The 23,547-nt window shown below is 35.7% G+C and overlaps 1 protein-coding gene across 17 annotated transcripts in view; it reads left to right on the forward strand.

Moving 5' to 3' along the window:
* WDPCP (WD repeat containing planar cell polarity effector) overlaps positions 1 to 23,547 on the forward strand; it is a 390,746-nt gene that overhangs the window by 71,249 nt on the left and 295,950 nt on the right. For 15 of the 17 annotated variants that reach the window (XR_006529211.2, XM_044772549.2, XM_070512039.1 and 12 more), the window contains exons 2-3: positions 15,374 to 15,459; positions 23,441 to 23,488. Coding sequence is in view for 14 of the 17 variants with exons in the window: in XM_044772549.2 (XP_044628484.1) it covers positions 15,399 to 15,459; positions 23,441 to 23,488 (109 nt within the window). In the remaining 3 variants the exon portion in view is untranslated. Of the gene's footprint in view, positions 1 to 15,373; positions 15,460 to 20,416; positions 20,603 to 23,440; positions 23,489 to 23,547 lie in introns of all 17 variants that reach the window. The other 2 variants (XM_070512040.1, XM_070512042.1) reach the window with 1 other exon arrangement.

Consider the following 23,547-nt stretch of genomic DNA (forward strand, 5'->3'; position numbering starts at 1 on the left):
TATTGACGCTGTGCTCTTTACAGCCCTGGCCCTGTCTAATTCCTCCAAAAAGGAGGAGGTGGAAAGAGAGGTTGCAAATGCAGGAGTAATAAGAATAATTAATAGTTTATGTCTCTTCTACCTTAAAAAATAAACTCACCCTTCTTCTTGAGACTCTTCTAGCTACCACCCTCTGTTACCATCCACATGTGTGGCTTCAACTGCATGATTGTCTCTTAAACCCATATTTTATTCTAGATCTCACTCCTCAGCTCCATATCCTTATTTGGATGTTTAATGTCTACTTAAAGTTTTAAGTTAGTCTGTCACTCCCTAGAATATGCATCTTCTAAATAATAAATGCTAACTGTGGGCAGCCCAGCAATTTTACGCCTATTTTTAAATGCCAGGTGACATTATGGAATGTTGCAAAGTCAAAGTGGTGAATTATCCCAGAAAAATCCTGGTTATATTTCCAATAGAAAATATTCTTGCACAGAAAGTGCCTGTTGAAGTGGTGTGATCAGCTCTATTGATGGTGCAACCTGTGTGGTTAAACAGACCATCAATTAGAAAGAGAATAAAGGATACTCACCAAGATATTAAAGGCATTAGTACAGGATTGAGTGAAGCATCTGGGATGAGACATTTGTTCACTGTCGTTCCCATCTGCAAATGTCCTGAATAAACTTGGTAGGAGGTGGGAAACTTTTTCTTTAAATCAAAATAACACACACACATAGTATGAAAAGTCAGAGTTTTACAAGGCTGGTAACTAACAACGGCATTCATCTTTCCCACTGCTCCCCAGCAGCAACCATGTTCAATTATTGTTATTTTTTCTAATATTTATCTCCATATTTGTAACCAACATGCTTGCACTTATTTCTTCATTTTGAAAATTTTAGTTTTTAACCTATTAACTTCTTACTTTGGAAGAGGGGAACTTAACCCCCACCTCAGCACTTGACCCCTCCCGTATACACTTCCTTTCTCCCTTCCAACATAGTCATACCACAGTTTTTGGTTAATGAATAGTGTTTACATTATTCTACATTATTTACATTATTGTTTACATTATTTTAAGTATGTAAATAAAGCCTAGCCATGTAGCATACTAGAATTACATTTTTTATGGATGTAGCATACTAGGATTACATTTTTCTTCTGTGTAACCCTTTGTATCACTTTTTGTTTTCTCTGCAGTTAATTGCCTTACTTTTTTTGCCTGTTTTTTATAGACATAGTAGTTCTTCATTCCCAACTTCCCCAGCAGAAGTGTAAATGTTTTTTCAGTAAGTTCAAATGCATCAGGTAATCTCTTACTTTCAATTTTATTTTTTCTTGATGATACCCTTCTTGGAGTAGTCTGCTCTCCTGCTTCAGTCTGCATGAGATACAGTTATCCTTGTAGGATTTCCCTGCATTGTTATTCTGGAAATCATTTTTTTCTTGTGCTTGTTGGATTTGTTGTTTCCTGGATCCCATATCATCCTCTTTCTTGGTTTATTCCATCCTCTGGTGGGACATATCTTCAGTAACTTCCTGAAAAACTATGCATAATAATTAATTTTTGAGACCTTGCCTCTTTGCCTTTATTCTAACCTCACACTGAAGTGACAGTTTGCCTACATATACAATTATTAGGTAGGAAATAGTTTTCCTTCAGAAATTGAAAGCATCACTCCCTTTTCTTCTAACTTCCAGCGTTGCTGTTGAGAAGTCTGACGCCTTGAGCCTTTTCAAGGACCTGTTTCTGTTGTTTTCTTTCTTCTCTGGAAACTTTTAGGATTTTTTTTTATCCTTGGTGTTTTGAGATTTCTATAATGATGTTCCTAGGGTTGAGTCTTTTATAATTTATTCTGTGGGGTACTTGGTGATTTCTTTCAACCTCGAAACTCATGTACTTCAGTTTTGGGAAATTTTCTTGTGGTCATACTTCCCTTCCATTGTTTCTGTTCTCTTTCTTAGTGAGATGATACATGACTAAAGGGTCCATCTGACTGAGCCTCCAGATTCCTTCTGTGTGTGTGTGTGTGCATGTGTGTATGCATTTCTTTTCTTCTGGGAAATTCTCTCAACAGTATCTTCCAAGTCTTCTTTTAAATTATTTATTTTAGCTCTCATATTTTTATTTCCAGGAGTTGCTTTCCTCCCTATTTTCAGAATAGCTCTCCTATTCTTAGGAATATTTTGTTTCTTAAGAACTTGCTTTGATAAATCCTCTCAAAAGAATCAATATCCAGTTTTCTTCAATGGTAGGGTGGGATAATTGCCTAGCTGTGCTGGCAGAGAAGAGCACCTAGAAGTCTAATTATTATTTACATAGCATTTCAAACAGTTTGCCTGTTTTCAATGCTAAGCACAGGCATTCCTTCAAAAGTACTTGGTGCCTCCAGTTTCTAAGCCTTTCTAGGGTTCCAATGCATGTGCTCTTTGGCTCTCAGCCATACACCCTTCCTAGTACTTAGCTTCCCACTTCCTTGAATCTATTGTCAGTTACCTCTTGCCCATCTGCTTTTTACTCTCCACAATTTTGTTGACACCTCTTTTGTTATCTTGCCTCTCATTTTCTTTGTCTTCTGAGTTTGTATTTTTAATTTTTATGTTAGTATGAGTTTGGAAGGGAGTGAAGGTAACTACATGTGCTCAATCCCTCATCTTTATTGAGATGGTCCTTTATGCAGGATTTTGTGTATGTTGGCCAACTCACTTGGAGCTGGTCGTGCTACCAAAATAAACCAATCAAGCATATACCATCTTTTCTAGATTCTAATTTACCATTGATTATAAAGTACTATTGATTTGATGTCAAATTCTGATAAAAAAGCAACACTATATTAAATGTACACAGTGATTATGAAGATATGTAAAGTTTCAGAAACCATCAAATGTGAATGATGATGACCTTACAATTGAGGAAGTACAGTAGATTCATGTGACTGGGTCATATGCAAGGTATTCATTTTCTCTGAAGAGGTCTCAGGTTCTGAAAATGCATATACAATTTCTATTTTTGTGGTTGAGATTGTGTTAGATGCTGGAATTAATAACTTTCTTCTTTGTGCTTTCTTCCTTGGACATGGTCTGTTTTATTTGCCATACTCTGATGTAATTGTATTCATTGTTTTTCTTCTCCCACCATCCCATCCCCCACTAAGTTATGACCTCCTCAAGTGTAACTACTGGGTTTTTTTCTTCGTGTCCTGAATGCCTAGCACAGTGCCTGGCCCAGTGGTTGGCACTTAGTAGATGCTTGACAAAGGTAGGTTGAACCAAACTGAAAATAATTAGAAGATGAAATGATACCCAGTGAAATGCTTAAATAATTAGAATATTTTTTCCTTTTGTATTATTGAAATCAGACTCTATTTTATGGATATTGAATACACAGGAAAAGGAAACTGACATTTATTGAAAAATTATCATTTGCCACGATTTTCAAATACATTATCCCATTTATTCCTCAAAACTTAGTATAGAGTGCAGTTTTAAAAGCATATTAATCCATGATTTGTTTGGGCTTTAGGGCAAAACATGATCATAATCTAGAATCTTCCTTGTTTTATTTTACTGATTTTTAAATATCAGGTAATAATTTCCTACTGCATTAGGGAATTATTAGCATTTTAAGCTGTGATGATGTATGCTTGTGTTAAATATATTAAGATGAAATTGATCCCTTCCCAGGGGACCTTGGTGGTTTTTCACAAGCCTTCATTTCAGTAAGAAAAGGCTGTTCTTTCCTGAGTTACGTACTTTGGTTCTCCGTTCCACCACTGAAACAAAATACTAAAAGTATTATATAAGTAATAACTGCTGTGACAAACCGTTAGTAAAAATGAAAATAACCAATCAGGGAACGAAGAGTATGAAGGAAGATCCAGTCACAATATAAAAGGATTCCCTGGAGAATTCTTATAACTGTGAACATTTAGGACTTGTTACATTTTATTAGAACTTTTCATAGAGACTGAGGGGCTAAGAACTTAATGAGAGCCACTACCAAATAAGGGTAGTCAAAATAGAAATAAAGCTTCTCTGGTATAACACAGAAACTTAAAAGGAAGACATTAGTTTATTTAACAATCAGCAATAAAATATTAATAATTCATGTTGGAGCTTATTTTTATATTGTTTGTGAAGTTTGCTAAGCAAATAGTGTGGAGATTCTTTGGTGCCAAGGAAATACCAATTTTACTCAGATGTTTTAGATACATCAGTTTACTTACAAACTCTTGATATACTAATTAAAAATAATCCTCCAATAGTCATTCAAGTATCTTCCTCTAAGGGCTTTCTAAGCAAGATAAGTTAAAATAAATTTGGCTAGAAAATAGGTTCCATCTATATCTTTCACCGTGGATTAATTATACAAGTCTAAACTGACACCTGTCTCAGGTGCTTAAGCAAAAGCTTGACTAAAAGGCTCTATTTAGCACAGTGTTTAGGCAGAGGGAGGTAGAGTAGAAAGAGCACCGCAGAGATAATCTGTGGACAGGAATTCTAGTCTTAACTGTTCCCCTAACAAGCTGATTGAACTGTGCAAATTACTCTCCCTCCCTAGACCTCAGTTTTCATATCTGTAAATTAAGAGATGTAGAATCTATCAGAGTTGATTTGATGGGAGGGATGGGCTCCTTGGAGAAACTGCTATTCCCTGCCCAGAAAAATACTTTTATATATACACACACACTCCATATACACACACATACACACACAATTTAGTACATAATTTCAGAGGGTTACCATGAGGATTAAATGAAGTAATGAATGTAAAGTGCATTAGTAGATATTTAAAAGTGTTATTCCTCCTTCACTTCCCCACATTGGGAGGGCTTTTTAGCTTCTAAGTTTTGCTAAAAGCCACAGAAAAAAGTTTTTCAGATCTCTTTTGGGAAAAAACAATTTTAACTATCAAGTTGCATGAGATATTCCACTTTTTATAAGAAGCCGTTTCTTTCAACAGTTACTAGGGTTTGTTTTTTAGAGGAGGGGGTGGCAATCTGTCATCGAAGTGTTGACAAGTGAAATCTGACAAGGTTGAGGTGGCATAGCTGCAGGCCACTTTAAAATTTTTCACTGTCTTTTCTATTTGAAAGAAAGGATCTCTATCTTTTTTCTTTCTTGCTCGCTTTGCAATAGTCTTTGATTTATGTGCTTTTTAAAACAGTGACTTTAAATTGACAAATTATTTCAGCAGTTAGCCATTGGTTTAGATAAGAGCATTTCAGTGTTCTCTTGTCTTTAATTCAGCTCTTTAGGAATTATTCCTGAAATTCAGTTTATTTTCTCCTCAAAGTTGTATTTCCTTCTATCCACGTGTAGCATAAAACTATATTTAGGGACTTAGAATCCAGAATTAATTATCCTGATCACATTACCAACATTTCTATTTTCCTTGTCTTTTTATTGTTGTGATTGAGGTACATCCTAAAAAGAATAATTAAGTCCATATATTTGAAGATCAGAAAGGTGGGTACATGTGTTGGAGGTGGTGGTGATGATCAAAGATTATTTTATTGTTGTTATTATTTGCTTATGCAAGCATATTTTTCTTTTTCTAAAATGCTTGGTATAGGCCATTGCAATTATTTTGCAAGGTCGTGAAAAAAATGCACTCCAACTAGATACAAGTCTCTTTGGAATAATGGGAATTGTGTGCAGCAAAATATATAAAATGAGCATCAGCAAACAAGATGTTTGTATTAACAGGAGCCTAGAAAATTGCTATGTAAAGGTCAACACTGATCTTTAAATATTAGTGAAATTTAATTTGTTGCATGTAATGAGTAGAAAGAAGAAGAAGCAGGCCACAATGAAGACGCCATTGATAAATTGTCTAAATGTCAAAACTGCTTACAGTATAGAAAATGTTAAATTGACAAAATCTATTTAGCTAAGTGAATTAAATACTTTGAACAATGCCCTAGAGAAATATTTTTCAAATTTAAGTATAACAGGAGATTTATAAAGATTTTTGCCACAGTTTATTCTGGGAAAGTGAAGGGACTCCTCCTCTTCTTTCTAGGCACAGAATTTCTTCTAATCTCTTTTAGTAAGAATGATGCACAGGTTCTTTTGGAACACCAGAATCTGTTGCCTTTTGCTTCATCTAGAAATAGTAGCATCTGACCAATTGTGAGCAGCTGTGAAGAACCACCCTCTGGCCATGGCACTTTGCTCAGCACTAGCTGAATTGAGTCCAAAGAGCTTTCTGTTATGCCCAGTTTTTTAAAAATGTGAGTTATACATTTTCTCATTTTCTTCATGTATAAAATTGATGAAAAAAGTTTAAAAAGGACTAAATATGTCCAATGTATTCTAACAAAGGATTACTATTATTAATACATAAAGAAAGGGATAAAGAACTCAATAGAAAGATGGGCAAAAGGTAGGAATAGGTAATTTGTAGAAGAAACAAAATTGTTAGAAAATACATGAAAATGTTTGATCTCTTTAACAAATGGAGAAATGAAACTTAAAACTACAAAAATCCAATTTTCACCTATCAGGACCTTAATAATGTTCCATACTATTGAGGATATAGAGAAAAGGGCAGTCATTTTATTGGTGGAAATGTAAGTTGGTACAGTTATCTTGGAGGCCAATTTGGCAGTACCTATCAAAACACAAGGTGCGGATGTCCATTTTCATGGTACTATTATTTATAATGCAAAAAGTAGAAACAGAACGTTGTTCATTAGGGGAATAGTTAAGTAAATTTTGGTCACTATCCAATGGTACATCTTGCCCCTATTACAAACCACTGAGGTAAATCTGTATAGGCTAACAGAGAATATCCATGCTGTGGTATTCAGTGAAAATAAGCAAATTGTATGTATAGTAAAAGCTGTCTTTAAAAAAATACAAAACAAGTCAATATGAGTGTGGACGTAGTGTAGGTACATCAAGAAAGCCTGGAAGGCCACATGCCATGCTGTGCACTGGCTCCCTTCAGAGTAGGGAGGGCAGCTGGGAGGGGAACACGTTCATTTTAAATCGAATTCTTCCATATTGTTTGTGTTGTTTTAAACAATAAGTGTGCATTACTATCATAATTTTAAAACCCAAGAAGAAACAAAAAACCAGATAGAATGACTAATGGATTTAAAAGTTTCTCTCCGTTTTTTTTTACACCTGTAGGTTCTATAGCTTATTTTAAAAATGAGGACATGATAGTGTTTTTAACACACCGCTTTGTGCTTTTACATTTTGCTTTTACCATTTAATTGCTTAGTGTTATTTGTTAAATCTAAAATTTCATAAGTGAAAGTATTACCTTTTAGCGTTTATTGAATACTTGCAATGGGTGCTTATTATCAAATAAATATGTCCTGAATATTTGCACTTAATATTTAGGTTGAAAAGGCGTTCTAGATTTCTGAGCTGATCTAGATCTTTATATGCTATGAGATAACACTTGAGATATAATATAGAGAAGATCTAGATACATTTAAAATAATAATTTAATAGTAACATTTGAAGGTAAATGTCAGTAAGGGAGCTTGGACTATTATTTGATAACTGCTGTTTGAATAAAGTTAAAGGGTAAAATTTTCAGTATTATAGGCAATTAGTTATGCAATATCCACTAATAATGCTCAGTGCTTTTTGTCTTCAACTCGTTGTACAAAATTAATTAATCTTTTCAACACTCTTACAAATATAGGTCAATATCATTATCCCTATTTTTGCAGGTGGGGAGAGTGAGGCAGAGAGGTTAAATGATGCGGGGCAAATTTGTCACCGTAAGATTAGGATTAAGGCGTTTTTGACTCAGCCCAGCATTCAGAGCAACAGAACCACACCTTCTTTAGAATACTTAATCTCTGTGTTCTTGATAAAACATTACTTCTCATTAAACCATACTGATGTCATCTCTACATTAAAATTCCGAAACATTTGATCACTATATAACCACTTAAAAAACCACATACACCATTTTCTCTTCCATGGCTTTCTGACACTACGTTGTAATCTGTCCTTTTCATTGTCTCCTTGTTGGAGAATTACCAAAATATCTCTCCTTGACTTTGTTTTTCTTCTGGGATCTTATTCGATGGCTTTAATTTTCCTTTCTATTTAGAAAATTCCAAAATAGGTTTTATATAGTACAGGCCCCTCTTCTGTATTTCTAGCTACCAGCTAGACATTTCTACTCATATCTACTCTTATACCTTAAACTCCCACTAAAGTGTCTAAAATTCAATTTATTGACATTAGCAAAACTTGTGCCTCTTCTAGACTAACCTGTTTCTATGTATGTTTCAATCCAAGTCCTGCCCTTGAAACTAGGATAAACCAGGTGGGAACAGGTCTGCATAAGGGGTTCCTCGGAACCAGGTGTGGCCAAGAAAAATGATATTTGTGAGTCCTTTGCCAGGGTGAAGAAGATGAATCACAGTCTAGGGAAGAGGAAGAGCCAGAGTTACAAACTGAGAGGCAAGGCTAAAGTTTAACAGCAGACCTAGGAGCCAGGTCAGTGACTAGGAAAATTGAGGTGTGTGGATTGAGTAGTTAAGGCAGTCCTTGTAAATAGAAATGCACTGGTAGTCTTCTACCTAACACATGACGATCAAGGCATATCTGCTCAGTGGAGGCACATTCAAGGCAAGGGCCACTGTCTGTGCAGTAACCAGATCCCCATCCCTTGGTGATTCCTCCATATTCTTCTTTTTCCTCACTTCCATAATCCATCAGTCACCATGTACTGTTGATTCTGTCTTCAAAAGATCACTTGAATCTGTTTTATTATTTACATTCCAACTGCCACCATCTCAGTTCAAGTCCTTTTTAGTGAATATTGATGTGATCTGTTACTTTATTACCTTCTAACAGGTCACTTGTATCAAATTTTTTTCACTTATCTGATATTCCCACCCACGCAGTTAATCTTCCAACAATGATTCTAATCTGTTGATTACCCTTTCTAAAAATACTTTACCAGGTCAGAAACTTTTCATTATTCCTCATTAGCTACCTAGCAGATATAAAGTCCTAATTTGAAGACTTTGCATTCAAAGACTTCCTGAGTGTGGCCCTGATCTATCTCTTCTATTTGTGCACCAAACCAATTGCTTATTTCTCAAATAAGCCTTGCATCTTTCTAAATTATGCTTTTGTATATTGTTCTCTCCTTTTATCTCTCTCCCTCTATCAAAATCTAACAATCCTCCAATTCTTTCTAATTCCTAAGACCATTTCTTTATTATCAAGTAGAACATCTACTGAGCACCCATAGCGCTTTGTTTGTATCACTAAATTAGCACTTGCTGCAAACTTCCTATTACTTTTTGTGTTTATTTTATCTGCTACACTGAATTATAGCTATTTGTTTGTAGAGACCGTGCTTTATAAATCTTTGTGTCTGTGACTCACAGTAAAATGTCATACACCTGAGGTATTCAAAATATTTGTGATATTTAATTAATATTTACTTATCACAGGACTCGCTGAGGTACAAATGACCCAGTGTTCCAGATACTCGGTCTATTTTTACAGTAGATTCAGTCCAAGCTTGAGGTCTTTTTGAGACTCCTCTGCCCTTTTACATGAACTTTATCATTGCTTAATTATTTGAATTAGTGTCGAATATTTAAAAAATCTTTATTTTTGATAACATGACTGATTAAATATGTTCATGCATATGCTTAGCAGGTATTAATATAATTCTATGTTGATGGCATTAGACAAGAGATTGTGGAGCAATACACTGTATTTTATGTAATTTGAAAATTACCTAATGATAACTAGAACATCTAATACAACTAACCAGTGGTTTATCTTAAATTTGTGCTATTTAGTTGTCTTTATGTTTGTACATTTTGAATTGATGAATAGCTATTCCTCAGAAAGTCTATTGATAATAAATAGCAAGGATATGTTCTAAGTTTATGCCTAAGAAAGATTCCCTTAGACTCTTTGAGGTATTTTGCTAATACACATTCATTTTAAATGTCTTGTTGGCACCATATCATTTTTCTTTTTTAAACTATGGCAATGTCTTCTCTTTGTTAATTCTTTCGCATCATGTTTTACATTAGGGTTTTTTTGCCCTCAAATTTCCTGTCCTTTCTGAAGGCAGTCAAAATTGCTGACTTCATAAACCAGGGAAGACAAGTATTTTGCAGAATTATTTAGTGGCAAGTAACCTTTACCTCTAAAACGTAGTTTTTAGTTTTCAAAAAAAGATTATACAAGTATAAGAAGTCACAGCGTCTTAGTTCGGATGTTTCTATTTCGCAAGTTACTTTCTTAAAATTTAGCCTGTATGGTAACATTTATTTTTAAGGCAACTAAATATTAATTTATTATAATGTAACCTGTTTTGGAGAAAAGACTTTAAACTTTTTGAGGATGTAAATAGAAAGTAAGAAGCTTCTCTAGGGTCCTTTCATCTCTCTGTCCTCAAAATTTCAGCTATCATAAATTCCTCTCCTATAAGAGAACAACCATCTAGTTTTAGGTCAACGTCAATTTAAATTGTGCTTCTTATTCTCTCATGGAGACTGGAAGTTTGGATTCAGAATGGCCTTCTGAGACATCTGAGACTGTAGTCAACTACCTTATAAAATTAAACAGAAACTTGTAAAAGTTAGGATTTTTTAAAATAAATGAAAATTAAATTATGGGCAATTTTGTTGTTTAGGTTTTTCCTTCTGCTATTCTTTTCATTTGGATAATTCTTTGCTATATTTTTTATTCATTCATTTTCCCCCTATATAGCTACTTTTGCTATAGTTCTAGGTCGTGTGCATTGGGTTTTATCCCCGGAGAGATGCACAAGGGCACTGAGTGGGGCAGCATTTCTCAGTTTACTTTGTTAGGCACTCCCTATTTCACTGCCTTTTTAATCCCTGCCCACACCCCACTCCCAAAATGCAGAATGCAGCATTTTTCTAGAATTTTTTTCTTCTCTCCTTCAAAACAACTATTTATGCACTAATACAATATTTGAATAAAACAAGCCCAGTCTTGACTACTTCCTCCAGGCAGATTTTTCAAATGAGGAAATTACCAGCATTCTTTTTGACTAGTGGCATTCTTGAGTAAGGTGCAAGATGTTTAAAGGTCTGCATCTTGCAAAAACCTACACAGTGGAAAGATGGCAAGACATCTTAAGGACTAAAGAGGATATTGATTTGGTCCCCTCCCACCATGCCCACCTAGTTATTATTATAGATTTTTAAAAGTTTGTTTTATTTACTCCATTAATTCTCTTTAGTTTTATATGGTCTCACTAGCAGATATTTGAAGTTCAGGGGAAAAGAAGGATGAATAACCTACATTTGGCTATGTTTTGCCCCCCTGCTAATGCATGACCCCTGCAGAGCCTCCTCCTCAATTACGCATATTTTAGGGAGTCCACAGGAATTGTCACGTGTTCATAAACAAGTCTGATCATTTACTAACAAACATTGGCCATTTTCTTCTCACTTGCCTCAACTACTACTTGCTTGGCCTTCTCCATCAACTGATTATTGCTGCCGTTTCTCCAGGTGGTATAGATTACTCGTTGGCCACCATGTCTCCTTTTGCCTCCTTTTGTCTTAATACCACCCCTCTCAGTGCATACATTAATCCAAAGGGCTACCAGTCCTGCTTACTTTCTGCTGGGCACCACCACCTATGGCTACTTCACTACCCTTATACCAAATGTTCCCTGTGGGGCCACAAAGGGGTCCTTTATAAAGTAGAATCTCTCTCTCTACCTTTTGTCCTGTACCTTTTAGTGGGAAACTAGAACAGTATTGTTTGTATATCAGAGCATTTTGAGCAATAGCTTGTACATTTTTCTTAGTCCTCTCACCCCACATTGGAACAGACATTAACCCTTGGGTGCTGAGCTGAACGACGAGTCTAGGTCATAGACTACACTGTACCATTCTCACGATTTCCCCTTATGTCCAAAGGCAAAGGATCTGAGGCTTTGCACTTGACATTTGAAGCTCTCCACAGACCTCATTTTGCTTATTTTCCCCCAAACTCCATAATTTCTGAGTAGTTTTAGGACTTTCAAACTTAGTAAAGATATGGGCAGTAAACCTATTGGTTTTCACATTAAAAGCATTCCTGTTTCTTAGAAATAGCCAATGTGGGTTACAAAGAAAACTATACTCTCCATTTCTGTCATCAGGGGAAAGTTTTGACAAATTCTTCATTAGTGAATTGACTTAAACTGAAAAATAGAATTTGAAGTGCAGTCTTCTTTTGATATGTAAGTAAAGTGGCGTTCTTTTGGTTTCAGCTATAAAATGTTATCTATTTAATTTGCACGATAAAACATTTTTATGCAGCTACTAACAGCTAAACTTCAGCCTTGTCTTTGCCCAAATTGTCATAAATTTTAATTATTGGTATTTGAATAAACACCAAATTGAGGAATGTGAGTTTTTATTTTCTAGTATAGTCAAGAAGTTGTTACTTTTGACTCTCAATATCAGAGGAAGTATGCACCTGTTTCATCAGATCTTTTCTTGCCTATTCCCAGTGAAATATTAATCCATTTGCATGTCCTAATTCAAATACTTCCTCTTGTATAGTAACTTCTCCACATACAAATGTTTTTCCTTCATAAAACCCCTATTGTACTTAGTACTTATTCATTTCACCTTGTGAAATTACTATATAAGTTGAGATCATATTTAATACTTCTGTTTTTTCTTAGAAATTTGCATGGTGCTAGACATATTGAGTATAGTAGCAGCAGCAACAACAATGGCAACAATAAGGTAATTGAATAAAGGCACCCTCAAAACAGTCCTGAGGTAGGTACTTTATTATACCCATTTTTTAGCTGGGGGACCTTAAGAGAAGTTAAGTAATTTGTCCAAGTTAGCCAGCAAGCCGAGAAGTTAGGATAAGAAACCAGGCGGTTAGAGTCTAGAATCCACATATTAAGCTCAATAAATGCAAAATAAATGTTTATTTAATTTAACTGATACTTGAAACAAACATTCCAGACCTCACCCATCCAAATGAGAAGGGTGCAGTTTACATATTCTAATGCAGTATTTTCGTTTTAAATAAAGTATAACTGTAAAGTAATAATTCAGAAGTAAGCCTCATAAAACTATCTGAAAGCAAATTCCAAAGAACATGGCTTTGCAAATATTTTGAGTAATGGCAGCCTCACTAGAGTCACTCCCAAGCTGACAACTCTATAATAATACTCAATTGAACTGAAAAATTTGTAATTAGCTTAATATCCCTTTTTCTCTGCTGCCTTCCAGTAAGGAGCTGTGGCCTCTTTCAGTAGTAGTGTAGTCCACTAGCTCTTCTACCCCAGACAGTATACAGTGGCAACCAGCTTCTGGTTAGAGCAGGGCAGATCTGGGAATTGAAGTATCCTTTGTTTCGTCTCCTACCTTGTAAGGCACTTTAGTACAAGGAAGAGAGTGAATTCAGATTAATCCAAAATTTACTATTATAGCCTGTTTTCCTGCTCCCCTTTTCAACTTATTTTTCTATCACTTTCCACCACACATTGTGATCTACCTCCATCCCTGGGACATGCCATCCTTTTACTCAAACTACTGCATAGTCTCTCTCTGACACCTCTGTATAGCCCTGTACAGTAGAGTGCTAGTGTTGCGAGTACAGACTCTGGAGCCAGTCGGCTTAGATTCAAAACCTGCCTCTATTACCTGCTAACTGTCTGATCTCTCTGTGCCTCAGTTTCCTCATTATAGGAGTAATGTTACTTCGAAGAGTAGCTATGAGGATTAAATGAATTAATGCATATAAAATGTTTAGAACAATGCTTGTCACAATGTAGTACGTAGCATTATCTGCTGTTATCACCATTATTATTTTCATCATTATCATTCAACTAGTGAAATCCTCTGCTTCTTTGAGGTCCTGCTAACATTTCACAACTTCTCTGTAGCTTTCTCAGAGCCTCGCTGTTTGAGGTAGGCGTGGGCCCTTCTTTTATGCTGCCACATTGCCATTTCAATAATTATCACACTGTCTTGTTAGTTGAACATGCATCTGTTTCTTGATTGTAAGTGCATTGAGGTCAAATGTAAAAGTGAAGGAAGAACCAAAGAAGTTTGTACTAAGTCTAAAAATATTTTGGATTATCACCTATGTGAATATTAAGGGAAATATTTTTAGTCACTCCTGATGTTAAAGAAACTGAGGGCTTTTTCCTCCATCTAAAATATGTCTTAAAATATCTTTCAAACTTCTTTTGTTGTTCAGAAGTTTATTGGAAAGAACAATTCTTTTATGATCTCTATAAAGAAAATGTGGATAGTTTACTGTATATATTTCTAATATATAGTAAAGTATACATATAGTACTTTATATATTTCCAAGCAAACATTTGAAAGTTATATGAATTCGTGTCAATATTTGTAAAATGTTGACTTTTTTTCTGATTCAGATTGGTCTTCTCCCAATCAGTTCAAATTGATGAGGTTCTACTTGATAAAAATAATATCAGTAATATTCATCTCTAGCCGCTGCTATTAAAACTTAGAGGAAATACAGGATGTACATTTTTGTTATCTTGTTTTTTTTTTTTTAAATGCAGTTAAGAGTAGAATATCTGGATCTGTCATAGCATGCAGATTAACAAACTAATGTGAATGCTAATGTGGTTTCACACAGTTTACTTCTAAGTAAATGGGCTTCTTATAATAGTAATTATATACCATTTACCTTGCAAATTTTACTTTAATTAGCCTGTTTGTATGTGGGAGATTGTAGATATTTGCTTAGTATAGTAAAAATACACCACAAAATGTGTTTGTACTTAATAATTACCTAACAGGGGCTGGCCCCGTGGCCGAGTGGTTAAGTTCGCGCGCTCCGCTGCAGGCGGCCCAGTGTTTCGTCAGTTCGAATCCTGGGCGCGGACATGGCACTGCTCATCAGACCACGCTGAGGCAGCGTCCCACATGCCACAACTAGAAGAACCCACAACGAAGAATACACAACTATGTACCGGGGGGCTTTGGGGAGAAAAAGGAAAAAATAAAATCTTTAAAAAAAAAAAAATGTAAATAAAATAATTACCTAACAGATGTTTCCTTTCCTTAAAAATATTTTTTAAAATGCTTAACTACTAAATAATTCTAAATATACTCAGAGCCTTAAAAACTAAACATATGTTATTGAAAACCCAAATATATATTTTCTTCTTACCACATTTCTCAATGTGATGACATACTAAATCTAGGAAAAGAAGTATATTTTTCCTTTTTTCTAGAGTTTACTTCTGGATGGTTAACCAAGGCTACATTAAAGTGTGTTTATTCTAATGAACCATATCTCAAATCTCAGTAGTGGCAAATGATTATTTCTATTATTTCTAAGGGATCTTGGTTTTATTGACAATAGAGGATAATTAATTGGCACTTCTTTTTAATTATTTTTTAAACAGGACAGAGAATTTTTTCTGCCATCAGATGTCTTTCTGCTTGACTGAACTGCACCTGTGGTCTTTGAAGAATACCTTACACATTGGGGGTAAATGAGCTCTGTATTAATTTCAATACTTTTAAAATATAAGTTACAACATTATAAATAAGTACTAGCAAAGGTTAGAGCCTAGATTCTCCAGCTGGAGTTGCATTATTTTCTTTATACTTAATGAAAAATTGACTAATGAAAAATAATTCCTTTTAGCTACTCCAATTAACTTACTTTTTTCACCTTGAGTTAGAGTTTCTGTTGTGAACTTTAATTTTTTTGGCATAATATTTGTTTCCTCTTCGGATACATCCATGTTCAGTTTTTTCCTGGGATTGTTTATAATAACTGATTTATATTTATAAATATTTGCAGGCTAGCTAATGGTAAAGGCATTTCTGTTTGATATTAAAATGATATTTCAAATATACAGCTAAGATGTGCAATTATATTCATGTTCTTTGCATTTCACATTTTTGGAGGAGGGGAGTAATGTAAGTGTGTTTTAACAATGCTTATTACTATTATGGGACAAAGCATATCATTAGGAAACATCTTTTAAAAAATCTTTTCCTTTTTGATTATCCAAAGCAACTCTTGTATTTAGGAGACAGTTTTATTTATATGTCTTTAGCCTCATTACTGAGAAAATAGTTTACCTTGCAAAGTATTGTTTCTTTGTATCAAATATATAATTACAGATGAATGTCATTATAATTTCATTAAATTTACCTTGCTTAAAATGTGTAAGGATAGAACTTCCAGGTAAACAAGGTGGATTTAACACACACTTTCTTCCTCCCCAAATTCTTTAAAATGAGAGTAAATGAATTAAAGAGGACGTAAACCCACAGGACTAGGAGAATAGGAGAGGAGACAATTGCAGCTGGACAATTTTTGGAAGATGGAGAGGATGCAGGAATTAGCAAAGCTTAAAAATATCAGTATCAAATGTCTACACAGGAGAATTCCAATGACGGCCAATTTGTGTCTCAAAACTCTAGAAAGATAAAGAAATTTGAGAATCCAGATATTGCAGAAACGGGGATGAGGCATGAGAGTGATAACAAAGGGACTTGAAAGCCTGCTTAAGTACTGAGACACCTCTCATACTGTGGAAATATTTAATTAGGGAGAGTCTAAACTTGGACATCAGCCTCAGTGGAAGAAGACAGGAGAGAAGTGCTGAACTGAAAGCAGATGGATTGAAGGCCTAACTGATGGGTTAGGTCCTCCTAATCCCACTTGGTTCTGAGAATGTTGCAGCCAGTTGTACACTTTCCAAGAAAGAAGAAGCTTGAAGGAGTTCTCTCTGAGTAACAGCAGGGCCCCAGAGAGACCTATCTACATTGACGTTTGAGGGAATCCTCCAGTGAAACAGCCTTGTCCCTGGCTAATCAGTGAAGCCCACCAGCTGGCAAGCTCTATTCATGTACACAGAGCTGCTTCTAATCAGCTTTCTAGTGCTTACTTTTAAATATGAACGACAAGAAGCAAAATACAGAAGCTTCAGGAAACACTGGAAAATTATACTAATCTTTTGGAAATTAAAAATATGTAGCAGAAAAAAAATTTTAAATCAAAAGAGTAAAAGAAATTCTCTCCAAAAATAGAAAAAACAGAGAAACTGAGCTTATTGCATTGCTGGCCAAAGTATAAATTGGACCAACCACTTTAGGAAACAATTTCTTATTATCTAGTGTAGTTGAAGATGTATGTCACCTATTGACCAATAATTTGATTCTTAGGTCTATACCCTAATGAAATCCCTGACACTAGTGCACGAGGAGACATGTACCAAAATGTTCATAATAGTACCATTCATATTTCAGAAAACTAGAAATGACCCAAATGTCAATCAGCAGGAGAATGGATAAATTTATACAACAGAGAAAGAAAATGAATTACAGCTGCATGCAACAGCATAGATGTATGTCAGGAATGTAATATTGGGCAAAAAATAAAAAAGTAAGTTGCAGAAGAGTACATACAGTATGACTGCATTTAGAAGTTCAAAAACAGCAGGGAAAATTAAATAATGTATTGTTTCAGGAGACAAATATATGTGTTAATACTATAAGGAAAATTAAGATTATATGCACAAAATTTTGTATAGCTCTGAGGGGGGAAGGAGTAGAATGGAAATAGGAAAGGGCACATGAGAATCTTAAAAGGAATTTTTCTTTCTTAGATTTGCTGTTTTTTGTATGTTTTAAATCTTTACATATATTCTTTTATATTTTATTTTTTAAGCTTACATATAACCATTTGTATTCATTCAGTAATTAAAACAACTTAAATAAATATTACAACAGTATTTTTAGTATAATACTATTATTTAGTAATAAATATACATACAGAAAAAAACTCTAAGGACAGACAATAAAATGTTATTAGTAGCTGTCTCTGAAAAATGAAAATATGGGACATTTAGCTTTTCTTATTTTCCAAATTTTATGCAATGAACTTGTATTATTTTTAGAATCAAGAAAACATAGGGCCGGCCTGATGGGGCAGCAGTTAAGTTTGCACATTCTGCTTCTTGGCACCCAGGGTTTGCCGGTTTGGATCCCGGGTGCGGACATGGCACCGCTTGGCATGCCATGCTGTGGTAGGCATCCCACGTATAAAGTAGAGGAAGATGGGCACGGATGTTAGCTCAGGGCCAGTCTTCCTCAGCAGAAAAGAGGAGGTCTGGCAGTAGTTAGCTCAGGGCTAATCTTCCTCAAAAAAAAAAAAAAAAAGAGAACATAATTATGTTGAAATATACATACATATAGAAAAAAATGAAATGAATGCTGTGACAAAAGACAATGATAATAAATAGGAAAGATAAGAATATTAGAGTCTCAACCTAGGAACTCTATATTCAACTAATAATAATTTCAGGAAAAGCAGCAAAGAGGAGGGGAGGAATTATCAAAGAAATAGTACTAGAACTAAGAAAGTGAGTCTGTAGATTGAAAGGACCCACAAGTGCCCTACACAATGAATGAAAGACCTGTATCAAGGCACATCATTGTGTAATTTCAGAACACTGAGGATAAAGAAAAAAATCCAGAGACCTTATAGCAAAAAAGAAAAAACAGGTAACATACAAAGGGTTGGAATTCAGATTGTCCCTGGCCATTTTAACACCAGTAGTGGAAGCCATGAGACAATGGAACAATGTCTTCAAAATTCAGAGGAAAATTATTTCCAACTTAGTATTCTCTTCCTAGCCAGTTAGTCAATCAATTGCAAGAAGAAAATACATTTTCTGCTATGTAAATTCTCACCGAATTTACCATCCTTTTCTCAGTAAGCTACCAGAGCATTATGTGTCCTGCCAAACAAGAGAATTAAACTAAGACAGGAAGACACCCCTGTCCAGTCAGGAGAAGACAGAGAGCATTCACAGAACAGTGTCTGTGCATCAGACCTAGAAGTTAGCTAATCCAGACTGGATCAGGATGATGAGGCCCCAAGAGGGATATTGCCAATAAGAACATTATACTAATTGGTCACCTGATACTGGAGATTAATGGTGTTAACTTTTTTTCTTTAAGCAAATAAAAAGCAAGGCAATTTTTAACTTTGCGGAAGTTAGGTAAGAAATGAAATGCAATCACAGTGTCCCCCATGGTTCGGTTGTGAATAATACTTATATATTCATAACTTTGTAAGTGCACTGACTTAACCAAAAATTGTGCTCTAGGGGCTGGCCCAGTGGTGTAGTGCTTAAGTTTGTGTACTCTGCTTCGGCGGCCCAGGGTTTGCAGGTTCGGATCCCAGGTGTGGACCTCTGCACTGCTCATCAAGCCATTCTGTGGCAGCATCCCATATACAGAGTAGAGGAAGGTTGGCATGGATGTTAGCTCAGGGACCATCTTCCTCAAGCAAAAAGAGGAAGACTGGCAACAGATGTTAGCTCAGGGCCAATCTTCCTCACACACACACAGGAAAAAATTGTGCTCTAATTACGTTGGGAGGATGGTGAAGAAGTGTCTGGAGATGGGGAGGGGCAAACTGCAGTAAAAGATAACTGAATTCTCAATTTCTGTGGTGGATAGACAATAGATAATATCTAAAACTGAAGATCAAGAAGTAATAGGACTAGCATATTTATACATATGGAGGTATATACAAGAAACAGCTAAGGATTGAGATTAGTTATCTCCAGGGACACTTACTGAGGGCTGGAAGATATACAGTGTCGCAATGTTGCTTATGTTGAAAGTCTTTTAGCAGTACCTGAATTTTAGAGCCCTGCACATGTTTGAATTAGATATTTAAAAAAGTAAGATTGAAAGCCAAAAGTAACCAAAAATACTTCTTTGTGTGCCCCAAATTGGTAATATCATAATTAGTGATATTTTCTAGAAAACTCAAAATAGTGTCAATGCAAATATTATTTAAAAAGAAGTGTGAAGATACATTCAATCACCTACAGATAGATATAGTTTTCTTAAAGAAGGAAAAAGTGGGATTTGAAGCAATTAAGGTCCTTATTTGTGTTACATTTTTTTTTTTTAATCGCAGACCAATAACCAGCACAATCCTTTTTTTTTTTTTTAAGATTGGCTGGCACCTGAGCTAACAACTGTTGCCAATCTTTTTGTTTTGTTTTGTTTGTTTGTCTGTTTTTCCTGCTTTGTTTCCCCAAATCCCCCTGGTACATAGTTGTATATCTTAGTTGCAGCATGTGGGATGCCACCTCAACGTGGCCTGACAAGCGTTGCTATGTCCGCGCCCAGGATCTGAACCGGTGAAACCCTGGGCCGCCAAAGCGGAGCACGTGAACTTAACCACTTGGCCACGGGGCCGGCCCCTGTGTTACATTTTATGTTTCCGTTTCTTGCGCTAAAAATACAACAGTGATTAGTCTATATACATGTCTGAAAATTTAAATCTTAATGAAAATGTGCTGTTAGCTTTTTTTTTTTTTGCTGGGGACGATTTACCCTGACCTAACATCTGTTGCCAATCTTCCTCTTTTTTTTTTCTTTCTGCTTTTTCTCCCAAATCCCCCCAGTATATAGTTGTATATTTTAGTTGTGGCACGTGGGACACCACCTCAACGTGGCCTGATGAGCGGTGCCATGTCCGTGCCCAGGATCCGAACCAGCGAAACCCTGGGCCGCTGTATCAGAATGCATGAACTTAACCACTTGGCAACGGGGCCGACCCTGAGAATTTTTTTTTCTTGAATGATTTGAGAGTAAGTTGCAGACCCGATGCCTCCATCTTCAAAAACGTTAGTATGTATTTCCTATAGAAAGGATATTGTCCCACATTATTACTGTATAACAATAAAAATAAGGAGATTAACAATGATAAGAATACTACCATCTAATACTCAGAGTTTCACCAATTGTCCCATGAATGTCCTTTTTTAGCAAACAGATCTTGTTCAGAACCCATGTTGCATCTATTCATCGTCTCTTTGGTCTCTTTCATTCTGGAACAAATCCTTCATCCTTTTAATTTTAGGTTTTTTTTTTTTTAAACTTTTGTGACCTTAACACTTTTGAAGGTTTTATGCCAGTTATTTTGCAGATGTCCCTACATTTGAATATTTTGAAGTTTCCTCACAATTAGGTTCAGAGTATGCACTTTTGGTGGGAAAATCACAGAAGTGATGCTGTATTCTCAGTGCATCCTATCAGTTGGTACACAGTTTCCATTTGTGCCTTTACTGGTGATGTTCATTATCACTTGAGGTGGTGTCTGCTAGGTTTCTCCGTTGCAAAATTGCTTTCTTCTTTGGAAGTAATTAGTATTTTATGGGGAGCTACCTTGAAATTATGTAAATATCCTGTTCCCCATTAAACTTTAAATGTATTTATTATTTATTTTGTCCCTCTGGACTCAGGTTTCCTATTTTATTCAGTGATTTTAATCCATTACTATCATTATTAATTTTGGTGTTTAAATTATCCCTGATGTGGCCAGTGGGACCCCTTTCAAGCTAGCTTCTGTGTCTTTGTGATGTGTCCCCGTCAGTATTTGAGCATTTCCATTCTTTCTGGCACAAAAGATCTCCAGGCTCTGATTATATTTTCCCTTCCCTACCCCTGGAATCAGCCACTTCTCTAAAGACCTTGGCTCCTTTTAGAGGAGAATGGTATCCAGAACCCAAGGTCTGCTTTAGGTGTACTCATTGCTATTGGAGTATCATTGCTCCCAGGCCTTCTCAGTGGGCAGAGCTTAGGGAATGTATGTATATATCCACATTCATTTCTGTATCTATCTCTGTATGTTGAAAACCATGAGTTCACAGTGGTACTTCCAATTCCAGGGTTCATTCTAATTTTCTCCCTTTCTATATTTGTACTTGTGTTCTCAGACAGTGGGAGAGCTGGGGCTCTCCTATCTTTAATTTATTTACTTACTTAATCGATCACCCTGTATACAATCAGTCTCCTGTCTCTGTGGTCACTCCCTCCCCTGTGTGGATGCCTTTCTCACCCCATGTAGTTTGTAACACACCATGTTAGGCTGCCTCCATATGTGGATGTCCCCCTCACCTTGTTCAACCTCTGACACCCCACACCAGGTCATTGCTCCACGTGAATGTCCTTCTCACCCTGCTAGGGTTCTGACACAGCACTTCAGGCCAACTGTCTGCGTGGACCCCTTCCTTATTCAGTTTAGGGTCTGACACCCATGTGGGGTAGGTCTGTTTATTTGGATGCCCTTCTCATCCTCATTGGGTTTTGACAGCCCCACTCTGGGCCAGATGCAGTAAGTCAGACTTGTGCACAGAATTTAAGCCCCTTATGATCTTCATAGTTCTATTCTAGGGTTGTGAATATTTGGTTGCATGGAATGATGGAATATTATAATAGAAAGTATTGCCTGGGTACATAATGCCTATGGTTCTTGGATTCAAGAAAAACCTTTTTATTGAAGGATAACATATGTATTGAAAAGTATAAAGTTATAAGGGTATGTTTTGAACTACCAAAAAGTGAACACACCGTATAATCATCACCCAAGTCAAGAAATAAAATGTCAGTACCCTAGGAGCCCTACTCATAACCTTTCTTAATCACGCCTTATCAAATATTTTCAACCTAACCAATAGAAATAAACTGCATTCTTTAAAATTATATGTCCAAATTAATGGCATAATGAATAAAATAGAGCTTCAATAAATACACAGTTGACTATTTTTAAAAAATAGGTTTGAAAAAATTACAGCTGTAATACTTTTTTTTAGTTTCATCATTCAGTTTGACAAAGTTTGGAGTGGTAAGTCACTAGGGGGCAGCCTGTACTGCTTCCACTTCTTTAGAAACAGTTGTATCCTTTTGTTAGTAGCTAGAATTATTTTGCATGGAAAGAAACAAATGTACTTTAAAGAAAGAAAGATTTCCCTATTCACAGATAGGGAGAAAATGGACACAATTATTTTGTTCTCCTGTAATTAAGTTGCAAGAACAGATTCCTTGGTTAAATCACTCTCAACATGTAGGAATCCTGGCTTTGTTTTTATAGCTCCAGCAGAGCATCAGAATTTGAATTGGTTTGGAAACAAGCTTCAGATAATTTATCCATACCTTCCTCTAATTCTGTCTTTCTTTCCTTCACATTTCCCCTAAACACCATACTAGCTAAGCCGGAGGAAAGAAAGCCACAGCTCAGAATCTAACAGTTTGGGCATTTTCTTCCATCCACTGATTTCATTTGGCTTTGCTTAGTGGCAGTTCCTTTTGGTGGCGCCCTGTGAAAAATAGCAGAGGAAGTGTGAAAGAGCAAAGTTGGTCATCCTTGATTTCAGTTCTTTACTACTACTTTCCTCATGCCATTCTAGTTTTTTGTAAATCTTTTCTAATTAGACTGATAAACTGGCCGGTTCCTGCATATCCCTAGAATAAATGAACCTATGTCCAGATACTTTTGAACTATTTTATTTCTAGTAACGTAAAGAAATTGTTTCTGTCCTCCTCCCTGCCCCACCTCCCCACCCCTACTCCCTGCCATATAGTATGGTTGGGCTTCTTATTTTCTAGAGCTTTTCATACTATAATATGTTATTTTTTCCTTTATATAGATAGAGACATTGGGGTCTATCAGTATTATGACAAGAAAGATCCACCAGGTAAAGTATCTATTCTATTAAATTAATTTTTATAAACCAAATATTCTAGACTATAAAAT

Source organism: Equus asinus, chromosome 6 (assembly GCF_041296235.1).
Source record: "Equus asinus isolate D_3611 breed Donkey chromosome 6, EquAss-T2T_v2, whole genome shotgun sequence".
NCBI classification, from domain to species: Eukaryota; Metazoa; Chordata; class Mammalia; order Perissodactyla; family Equidae; genus Equus; species Equus asinus.